Source organism: Mastacembelus armatus, chromosome 15 (genome assembly GCF_900324485.2).
Source record: "Mastacembelus armatus chromosome 15, fMasArm1.2, whole genome shotgun sequence".
In the NCBI taxonomy this organism is placed as follows: Eukaryota; Metazoa; Chordata; class Actinopteri; order Synbranchiformes; family Mastacembelidae; genus Mastacembelus; species Mastacembelus armatus.
Window position 1 is genome coordinate 7,911,261 of NC_046647.1, and position 12,308 is coordinate 7,923,568.

The 12,308-nt window shown below is 35.9% G+C and overlaps 1 protein-coding gene across 1 annotated transcript in view; it reads left to right on the forward strand.

Annotated features, from left to right (window-relative positions):
* Positions 1 to 9,386: 9,386 nt before the first annotated feature.
* The window catches only part of wdr11 (WD repeat domain 11), a 49,634-nt gene continuing 46,712 nt past the window's right edge, over positions 9,387 to 12,308 (forward strand). Inside the window, exons 1-2 of the mRNA XM_026308998.2 lie at positions 9,387 to 9,604; positions 11,322 to 11,433. Coding sequence (XP_026164783.1) covers positions 9,519 to 9,604; positions 11,322 to 11,433 — 198 coding nt within the window. The 5' untranslated portion in view covers positions 9,387 to 9,518. The remainder of the gene's footprint in view (positions 9,605 to 11,321; positions 11,434 to 12,308) is intronic.

The following is a 12,308-nucleotide window of genomic DNA, read 5'->3' on the forward strand; positions in this document are numbered from 1 at the left end:
TCTTGGGAGAGGCTAATTTTCTTTAATGGCATTTTATGTCTGACTGTCTGTCACCTTGTCACTTATTAGCCGCTAATAAAACATCAAGTGGGACCACACAGCAAGAATAGTAATAAGTTATGCTGACAGACACATCAGCATATGTGGTTCGTGTTGATGAGGCAATAAATGTGACCAGGAGTCCAAACACATCACTTAACAGTAGTCTCAGGGTCAGGTTTATCTGATGCCGTTACCACTCCATTAAATATTTTTCTCACAGCGCCTGGAAAATGAAGCTGACAAGTATTGGTTTAAGTTAAATATAAGCGCAAAGTCATTACTTGTCTGTTTTTCTTGGTGCCTTGGTCATTTTATGTGAATCAGTTTTCATCTTCCAGCTATTTGTTGCTGTCTATGCTGTCTGCCTAGTGTTTTATTGACTCATTCTCTCTAATGCTTCAATGGTTTGCGTCTGTAGATAACGATTCAGAAAGCTCCTAATGAACAGCATTATGCATAGTTTAACTAAGCTGCATCCTACTCATTTCTCCACTATTTGAAAAGAGACTGTTTCTGCAAACAGAAAAACTTGAAGGCTTCTGAAATTAATTAGAATCCTCAATTACTACAAACCACATTCACAAACACAGACAGGGATATAAAGACAGACTGGTGGAATATTATAGGAACAGATACACTGCTTAGGGAGATGGCTCACCGCAACATCAGCTTTACAGTAAAACTTCTCTCGTTTGGTTTTTTAGTGGAGAGCACTGTCTACATGTTCAAATAGATTGAGTTCTGGAGATAATGAGAGCTATAGATAAGACAAGACAAGACTAGATAAGATAAGATAAGATAAGACAAGATAAGACAAGACAAGACAAGACAAGACGAGAGGAGATGAACCTTTATTTATCCCATAGTGGGGAAATTCCAAATCGTTAATGCAACATATATAAATAGAAGAAAGAAATATGATTTATAACATTTTAATACACATTCAACCATTCAGTAAGCCCTCAGGCTCTGTAATATAATGCACTGGTTGTGTTTTGCCACCTGTAGAATAAGGTTTGCACTTTATTGTGTATATACAAATATTTAATCTCACCTCAAGGTCTTTTAATTATCTGAGCTCCTTCATCTTATAATTTTATCTTTGTGAATTCAGATGGTAAAATAATTTAAAAATTAAGTATCTATTATACATCTCCACGACAACTGAGCAGACTCCAGAGCAGCTACTGAAGAGAGCTTTTGATAAAACTGCTTTTCAGTTGCTGAATGTTAGAAAAATGAACTTTGGTACTCAGCATTAACATGTATTTCAAATGTATGTGTGTTTTCCTAAGCAAACACAGTAATGTTAATCGACTTTCTAAAGCACTCTTGTTTTTACCCCATCACTTGGCTCAGACACTTTTATTGCCCTGCAAAGAAACTGGATACAATATGTAGCCTTCATTTACACTCAGATAAAAAACTACTTTTGCGTAAGGGTCATTTTGGACCATTCTAAGGCTGCAAAATATCTATGAATGCACGATTCAGAGATAGCATCCTCTCCCTGGGTTTTCATGGAATGATGATGCTCAACACTGAAGCCCATTATACATGTATCTTGCCTGCCAAAAGCAATGCCCTCTGTAGTGAGAATGAAATGGATGTTGAGTATTTACATGAAATCATATGGTAGTTCCCTGAGGTTATCAATTCCCACCCCTTCTATAGGTACAAGATGGCAGTATGTATTATAACCCTTATGTCGTTATGTTGAAATGCCTTCCTTACCATTCTTTATTCTACTGTATTTATGATAAATAAAATGGGTCCATTATGTGTCATTATCTCAGTGAGGAGAAATTATGCAGCTTGAATATAAAATGATGACTCATTTTGCAGTTACAATCCAGCAATTTGGAATCAATTTCATAGCTGCAGAAGTAATAGAAACAGTTCTGTGAATTACACAGATGACAATGCCTTTATTATACAACTCATTCAGGATTTCATTAATATTCATACAGCAGATGTTCAATTGCCTGATAAAAGAGGATCAGGGATATGTAGAGGGGGATCTCAAAGTGTGACATCATAACTCATTTTGACATCCAGCGCTGTAACCATCAAGCGGGACTGTTAGAAATATGGAATAGAGCTGTTAACACATTCTGGAGGCATGATTCAAAGGGCTGGCCTATTCATGTGGATCTGACATGTTTCACGAGCAACAGAAGGTCTAATCTGGTAATGCGAACTTTGAAAGAAAAACATTTAGGCTTTTTTTCAGCTACCTTAGACTTCCTGAGTGAACGAAGACGGTGCATAGTGAAACATTTACGTCAAACTCCATATGGAACGCTATGGTTTTAGAGAGATCAATGAAAGTTTTATGATCTTGTTGCCTCTGTTTCATCTTTCTCCTTCCCTATGCCCACTGTACTTGCAGAGGGAATTCTGCTGAAGTGATGATCAAGAGGTTGGCAGGCATGATGGCAGAAATGAAAACATCCGCACTCTGGAGGAGAAGCTTCAGTTTGTCATTAATTCTCTGTTGTATGAGAAGCATAAAACAAACATGGCGGGGCTGTATTTTGTTGTGTTTGCAGTTGGGAGGACAGATGATGAGAATTATGTGGGCAGCCCCAGGATAAGCCTCTTGGCTATTTTGACAGCACATGTGTTTTAACTCTATGATTACGACATTTCAAAAATGTTCTCATTATAATTCTGAAACAGTAACTTACATATTTTAGTTTAGTATTTTATTTTATATTTTTTTTATTGTGCAGAATACATTATATTATATACCATACTATGCATTTTCACAGGACTTGAATTGTGAAAATAAATAACATCTTGTAGCCACTAAACGAGAAATTAATTTGCATCTGCTAAAAAACATCCACAAAATATGAATTCACGCTACTAAAATCTGCTTTGTTTACAACAACAGCAATGAGTTAGTTCACTATATCAGATGAGTGTCAGTCACAGATAGACATGGTCAAAATGTTTAAAGTTATGTGTTTTTCAGCATGATGATGTGTGAGATTGACGGGTAGCCATAAGGACTAAAACCCAGTTTTATACTAGCACAACTACTCAATATGCACTGGTTGTTGATATGATGTGTGAGATGTACTGCTGCATGTTATTTTATTATGTTTCCTGATTGTCTAGTTTTCCTGTGCTGTTCTGCCCCTGTATGAGTTACAGTATGTGTGACCTGCCCTGTGTTTGTAGATGACAAGTAACTTTAGGCTAATTCTGGACAGCAAATGGTGTGAAATAATGTACGTGAAAAATTACAAATAAAATCCATGATATCAGTAACCCGAATGAGTCATGATAGTGATATCTAAAATTTGCTCCTCTTAGTAAAAACACCCCACAGTGACTGATTTGCACTCTGACATGTTTTATTTCTTTATCTGAATTTCCCTCAAATTAAGCAAAGGATCAACACTGGCACCAACCTTTTTTATAAGCTTCTTGAGTAAATGGATATTATTGTACAGTATATCCTCTAAGGCACATCACACAACACAGCAGAGAAGGTAGGAGTCTGTTGAACCTGTGTGAATAAACATACATCAATAAAATATTTCTGCATGCTCAAAAACCTGCCTACATTAAAATAAGAGCGGATGTTGAGGTGGGATGTACAGATGGGAGGTGAAAATAATGGGGAGATTTCACTCTGCTGATGGCCAGCAGTCAAACGCACTCAGAGCACTCAGGCTATAATTGGGTTTTTGCATGTGATTATTCCTGCTCTCCATTTTCATTACAGAAACTTCATTACACACCACCACCCAGGTTCCTTTGGCTAGCCCAGCCACAGAAACTTTAAGGCTGTAAGAACTGAGACACACTGATTTATTACCTTTCACTCTGTCAAATATAGCCTGTCCTGTGAGGGTAACCTGACTAAATGCTGCCTTTCCAGCATGAAACAGGAGGGAGCTGAAATAAATGACAGTTGAACATTTAGCAAGATCAAGACCCAGATACATATCAGTCTCAGTATTTTTTTTCAGAGAGCTGGTAGAGACCAAACTAGGATTAAAAAGATAAAAGTGATAAAAAGAAGACAGCGTCTGTCATTTCTACAACTGCCCCAATACAAATTGCATTTTACTTAGTGAGCTTTGGATGTGCTTTAAGGCTGATTTTTTTTTCCTTCTAGACAGAGCCAGACTTGCAGGTACCCCCGTCTGTATGTTGATTTCAAGTTGTGAAGAACTGCACATTTAAGAACCGCACATTGGATCTGAATAAAAAAGTGAAATGACTATAATCAAGCAGAAACCAAAGTCTGAGTGAGCTATTGTTAAAAACACAGCTGCAAACCTGTAGGCTCCCGAAATGAACAAGAGGCTGCAATGACATAGCTGATGGATGTCCTTGAAGAAATGTCCCATTATTGCCATTATTGAGCTATCATCTCAATAATGCTCTGTAATAGCAGCACATCAAGAGGCAGTTTGACAGTAGATAAGTGAGAAGTGGCAAAAAAAAAAAAAGACTGACAGCTTTTGCTGGCTAGAACAGAGTGAGAGATATTATGATACATATAGTATATGTTTTCAGACCCTTAGCTGACCAGGAGTCCAGACACACTTCTTAAAAAGAGTTTGACATTTTGAAAATATTCTTTATAGTCGTCTTATGCATTCAGATGAGACAATCAATATGAATTTCATTTCCACTGGGTTATGGTGCTCCTCAGTTCTCGAAGAAAGAAAGATTTTATGTGGCTCATCAAACAAACACTGAAAATACATTCTTATACAGGGAAGGATTTTTTTTTAAGTCCTACCCTCATACTGCCAAATGTGTCAAGTAGGAGAAACTTTCCATGAGAAATGCTTAGACACCGCTTCTCATTTGACACTGCTGCAATAAGTTTCCAAACAACTTACAGTCTGACATTTTTCTATAGATCATAAAATATTTCATACATGCAAGGTAGATTTTTACCATGCTCCTTTCTGAATGTTTGTGGTTTAATAGAATGACTAGAATTATGTATACTGAAGTCAGAATTCAAGTCATGGCTGCAGTAACATATGTACTAAAAGACTGCAGAAAGAGACTTTCAAATGTCCTACTGCACTTTTAAATTATGGTAAGAAATTCAGTGTGCAGTAGTTGAATTTACTCAGACGATACCACATTTATTGATAAGATAGTTCCCTCATAATATATGACATAACCTGTCATAATGATATTCCCAACCTTGGAAATCTTGATATGGAAACCAGCTATATGTCTGACTGTGAACTTCAGGAGAGGGTGAGGCACAGAATAATAATTCTATATCAGCTCAGCAGTGTTCCTTAAGACAGCGGTGCTGCAGTAATTATGATGAATGTGACAGATCCTGGGTCTGTACAATGAGTGTGCAGAAGACTGTGGCCAGAAGATGATTTTGACAGACAGTGAAACACCCAGGATGTAAAGTTAGGTGCAATCTTGAAACACCCAATTTTCAATTAGCATGCAAATCAGGAAAGAGCTGCATGGTATTGTTAACTCAATCCAGTAACCATGAGACAAAGAAAGCTATGAAACATGTTCATTTAGTCAGTCTGCCACAGAGGGGCTGTAGGAAGACTGGAATTTCTTCTCCCAATATTAGGTTGTTTATTGGACTTAGCTCACACAATATGTCAAGAGAATGAATGCAATTTTGAAATGTTAGACATGTCAGACGTGACATTTAGGATTGTATTGTTGTTGGGTTAATACAATCAAAATGGGGAGTGTGAATGTTTTATGATATCAAATATTTGGCTATAAACTCTCCATTACAGTGTCTCTAAAAATGATATTGTGAATGATTGAATGAAGTGTGGCTCACTGTTAGTCCTGTGGAAACATGTCTTGTTCACTATGAGGAGATCATGTTTATGATAAAAATTGATAAATTATATAATACAATTGCCCAGTTATAGAATACAGAAAAAAACTACATTATACAAAATGCCCCTGGATCACAAAGGGATTGCAAAATGCCTGTAAAAAGAGAAATACACTTTACAGAGACTTCATAAAACAAAGAACTAGAAAGGCAGAAAATAAATATAAATAAGTTAACCCACATCACAGTACAGGCAAGAAAGAATATTATAAGAAATTATTAGATAACAGTAGCAATATTAAAGGAATATGGAGTATACTAAACATTATTAGAAGAAACAGCACTAGAGAAAGTTATCCAAATTAGTTTATTGATAAAGATAATGAAAATTATAAGATGGAGGATGTAGCAAAAAGCTTTAATCAATTCTTTGTAAATGTTCGAGCTGAACTAACAGGTAAAATCCCAGATCCAGGGATGTCTGGAGAAAATAGAGAAAACCTGATAGAGCGAAATCCCATCTCAATGTTTCTCTAAACTGTCAATGAGAAAGAAATATTGGATATTGTTAAAAAAATGCAAAAACAAGCACCGATCTTAATGACACTGACATGACCTTAGTGAGGAAGGTATTGAGGGGATTAGGGGGACTAAACCACTAACATGAATCTGTAACTTATCATTCCAAATTTCCAAGCCAAATGAAAATAGCTAGTCATACTTCTGTATAAATCTGGGAACAAGAATCACTTCACAAACTACAGACTGGTTTCTTTGCTTCCATAGTTTTCTAAAACACTAGAGAAACTCTTCAATAGCAGATTGGACACATTCATAGAAAAACACAAACTACTCACTGACAGTCAATATGGATTCAGACAGATTAACATCACTGGTAATAAGCGATTCAATCGAGGAAATCGCAAACACATTAGATCACAAAAAATATTCATTGACCTAAATAAAAGCTGTTGATACAATCAATCATGGCATAATAATAAATCAATTGTATGGTATAACAGATTTGGACTGGATTCAGTGCTATTTAAGCAAGAGAAAACAGATGGGAGACGTTTGTTCGCTGTGTTTGAACATTGCTTGAGGTGTCCCCCAGGGGTCAGTGTTGGGCCCTAAATTATTTATTCAGTACATTAATCATATACGTAAAATGATATTAGTTCAAAAAAGCTTTGCTGATGATACAAATATTTTCTGTTCTGGGGAGTATTTAAAAAAACAATTGGAGGATATAACCAAAGAATTGGGGAAATTAAAAATATGGTTCGATAAAAACAAATTATCATTGAACTTAAAACAAAAATGTCATTTGGTAACTGTGGAAGGAACATTCAAGTAAATATACTGATAGATTGGGGAATTTCTTGGTGTAATAATGGATTACAAAATAAACAGGAAATCATACATTAAACATGGACAATCTTAACTGTCAAGAAGCATCAGAGTATTAAACAAAACAGGTTCTGGACCATAAATTAATTCACATTCTCTACTGTTCAGATTGACCATATTTAAATTAGTGTGCAAAGGTTTGGGGCAAAAACTACAGAAGCTCATTAAATTCACTGTCTCTTCTTCAAAATAGAGCAATACAGATCATTCATATTGCTGGATATAAACAACATTATTTCTACAGTCAAAATTATTCATATTTACAGATCTGGTGGAATTTCATACAGCACAAATAATGTTTAAGGCTAAAAATAACCTATTACCAGGAAACATTCAGGAATTATTCAGTGAATGAGAGGGGTGTTAGAGGGGAAACTTTCATTTAAAATTCAGCAGTATTATTTTTGATAATTAGATATTGTATATAATATATTTTATATATTATAGATAATAATATGGGAAGGTAAATTTATAATTATCAGTGAATGACTTAGGGATAGGGGTTGAAGTTGTGTTTGATACTTTTTTATTTTGCATTATGTTTTTGTATTGTCTGTAAATCTTGATTTTTTTTCTTTTGATTGACAGCTTGTATGAAAACATCTTTTTTTTTTTTTTTACATATTCAATTTTTTTTTCCAGTCCCAATATGTCACAGTCAGTGAAACAAAAATCGTTCTCAAAGGCCATCTCCAGATTTCATGAGAATCAATCAAAAATCAACATCTAGCAGTTAATGGAAAAGCTTTCTTAAGGTCACTAAACGTCTTAACAGATAAACTTTCTGCCCATGCTCCACCTTGTTTATTTTTTGAGGGCTCTCAGTTCCTTGTTATGACATGTCTTGGTTGAGCTTATATATTTTTTTATGCTGCAGTACAAGCTTCCTTAGAAGAGAAACCTTTAATTTGAACGTTAAGGTCTGCTAGAATGTCACAGTCCACCATTAACAACAAACATAAGGCTCAACATTAAGTGTTTTTTTTGCTTCTTTTTGCCTATGAACTGAGGACATCATGTATATGGGAAAAAAATGTGTGGCTGAACTGGGACAGCCATAGGATGTTTGAATATATGTGACACAGGCTTTGTAAATGGTGAAAGAAGTAATTGTGGTTGTCAGAACAAGTACCTAATATTAGTCAAAATCTTAATCAGAGGATCTATAGTTGGAAAGGGAAACATGCCATGATTACATATGTTTGTGTGTGTCAGAGCTGTTGATGAACTGTAAGTATAGTATTTTGTTGTGAGTTCTCTAGGACCCTGTTCTTCCTCTGATGTCATGGCTGTGAGTTCTTCACTATCAACCAGTGTGCCAGCTTATTGCAGGCAGATAAGCGCTGCCAAAAAGGAGAACAATTCTGAGAGGCTGAACTGCCAACAGTTAAATGAGGTAGTTTATATTTAACTTGTACATCTATAGCGGCCAAAAGCCACTCACTGTGCACCCTCGTATGATGTATCCAAGCTCCTCAGCTCAGTATGACATCTTCTTGCAGAACACTACACCTAGCAGTTTACCCACTCTGAAGCTGCAAGGTGTCTAAAAAAAACATTTGGTTAAAAAAAAAATCAAAAATAAATAAATAAATAAAAACATTGACTAAATACTGAAAATGAGCTTTTTTCCATCTTGTCAAAATCCTACTTTTGCATCTTTTCATTTTCCTTTTGACTAGAAAAATACATTAAACAACATTAGTTGTATTTATAATAAATATAATGAAAATGAAAGGCTTCAGACATGACTTCAGACTACACTTTATGAAACTACTGAATAAAGAACAAATTCATTTTTGAAGCATCAAATGGGTTTGACATGCTGACCACTGTGCTGGCTGTGAAGACACTTCTCAACAAGGAGAACAATTTAGACACAACAGCACAACTGGACAAAGTCATATACCCCAAAAGAAATCGCGTGTTTGTATATTACCTTTATGATTTTAAATTCAGAAAGCATTGCCTGTAAGGGACAAGCACTTTGTATTTGTGTGTTGTATGAATCAGTGTTAAAACCATATAGGAGGAAACAGTATTTTTTATTTCGTGTCAAAAAGAGCACAAAACTACACGGAAAGTACACGGATTGTTGTGGAACATTTTTACGGCGATATTTGTTTCCACACGACGTTCCATTTCGAAGCACCGTTTCGCTTCCTGTTAGTATTCACCTAACCACACAAGCAAATTATTTTTAGTCGCTACTCGTCAACAAATGTTAATGTAGCACAAATACTTCCCAGCAATAATGATTCCTTACACCGTCAACATCAAGCTCGCGGCGCGGACACTGACTGGCACTCTCAACTTGCAGAATAAAACCGCTGTAGATTGGTGAGTATTGCAGCTTTGCCGCTAGCACAGCTGGTTTTGTAGCTGGTTTAGTTCAGTCAAGGTGCGCAGTTACATGACGTGCAATTTTTATATTGTGATCTTCTGTTGCTACATGACAATATGAATGAACTCCAGGAATCTCGAGTTTTCTCAAAGCATAGAAACATGGGTAACCTGTGTCATGTGACGTGACGGCCCGATGAGTGTGTTCAGCCTCATTTCCACTGAGACTTTGATTGTGTTTGGACACACCTCACTGATTGATTGATTGATTTATGTTTAGCTCGACATTGTAGGTTAATACTGAGGGTATTATAGGGTATTATATATTACATGAAGTGATGCATACGGATTTATGTAGGAAGGCTAAAGTCATTGTAAACAAACTAAAATAAGTTTCAGATTTTATGCTGCTTCTGTTTCACTGAAAACAACCTCACACACAACTGGCAACATAACATCGTCATAAGCAGTTTCCTGTAATGGTTTGCAGAAATGTCTTGTCTTTGTAAGTTAGTGGTTTGATAGGATCTCCTGTGTGTGTGTGTGTGTGTGTGTGTGTGTGTGTGTGTGTGTGTGTGTGTGTGTGTGTGTGTGTGTGTGTTGAGGTATTGTTGGTGTTTAGCACATAGCCCTGTTCAACTATTGTAGGCATCTGTTTTACAACAAGAACTGCTCAACTAAGTAAAGAGACAGCCTATCATTACTTTACAAAACAAAATTCAGTTTATTAAGACATTTTTTAAAACACAATGATGAATGAAGGTGAATCATGCCCTCATGGTCAAATTGCTGTAACGACACCACTACTGAGGGAGACCAGTAAGAAGAAGAGAGGTGCTTGGGCCAAGACACCCAAAACACACTGACAGGCTATGTCACAGCAGATAACCTGACCTAAACCCTGCTGAGATGTTTTGAGATGAGTAGGACCTTAGAGTAAAGGAAAAGCAGCCTGCAAGTTGTCAGCAGTCCAGTAAGACTGTTGAAAAAGTGTTTCAGGTGATCATGTCATGAAGCTGTTTGAGAGAGTGTAAAGCATTTATCAAAGCATGAATCTAGAAATTAAACATGTTTTGCTATCTTTAATTTCATTAATTTAATAAATTCTGCTTATTACATTAGCTCATGTGTATTTCCTAGTTTTAATTTGTCCAGTATTTATACACACTGCTTTAAAAATAATAAAAACAAAGAAAAGGTTTTGAAGTAAAAGGTATGTTGAAACCTCAGACTTGTATTGAATTAATCATATGTGAAATATTGCAGCACTCAACACTCAGACCTCTCACATTGCAGTTATATTTAACAAAAACTGTAATTATACATATTCTGGATATTATATACGGTGTCTTCAGAGATCCCTTTACTTTTTTGCATACTTTAATATTTTAAAAGGATAAAATTGACATTTTCCCCCCATCAATACCAAATAACCCAGAATGACAAAGTGAAATGTAGGCTTAAGTGGAAAATTGAAATTGTAATGCAGACACAGCTTTTAAGTAACATCCTTTTTATAGTGGTCTCATAAATGTTTAAATCCACATCTAAGAATTTCCTTTATCTGGCCTTGTGCATCATTTGGCTCAGTCCCCCACTTACAAACCATCTCTTTTTACTCTGTAGTGGAAAGAACTTTTGAGTTCCCTCACTTTTTCTCTTTGTCTGTTATTGTCCATGTCCTGTCCTTCCCTCTGGCTCTCATGCGCTGTAGGGGTTGGCAGGGACTGATAGCTCAGGGATGTCACTCCAGCATTCTCATCATTGATCCAAGGACAGCTCAGACTATTCAGGTTCTGGAAAAGCACAAAGCCAATGTGGTCAAGGTGAGTTTTCTAATGTAATATAATGACATAATTTTTGTCTGTGCGGTTGTTTAGCCCTGTAGTAGGACTGCAACTAACAATTATTTTCATCTTGAATTAATCTGCTGGTTTAACTAATTTCTCAATTAGTCTTTAAAACACTGAAAATTTGAAAAATACAAATTACAATTACCCAGAGGCTAGAGTGATGTCTAAATGCTTAAAATTACTTGGTTAAGGAATGGAGCCAATAAACCATTAGAAACATTGTTACCAGTGAGTAATGTTAAAAGAATATGCAAGATGAAGAAATTCTGAAACTTCTTCCACTTCTTTTCTTTCTATTTTGTTTTTTTTCCCACCAAAAAATATGAGGGAAATATGTCTGTTGACCTGCTGCACTTAAAGTGAACATATGTACAGTATGCAAGACATAGTTTCTAAGCTTTTGCTATCTTGTGCAGTTACTGTGTGTGTCCTCCACATATACATCAGTTTCTTACTGATGCTGATTGTACTTTTCAGGTGAAATACAAACAATTCCTGATGGGTGTCATATTTTATCACAGTATTAATATTAGTTTTGTGTGACCTTGAGCTAAGCTGTTTTTGTTCCTCTCTGGTGGATGGATTCAGCTTTGCTCCACCATGAAAGCCAACACTAGCAACACTGATACAGGTTGCTTCTACATTGACGGAGAGAGCCCTCTTTTTTTTGTGTGTGTCTGGTAAAAAAAAAAATAAATTCAGTGCCTGGGCTCGATCTGGGGCTTTCATTCCTCACTCCAAAGCACATCTTGTAAAGCATTGCAGCTACAGCAGTGGGACATTCCTTACCACCCAGGCTGACATAAAACAACCTACTGAATAAAAAAAGAAAAAAAAGTATCCACATA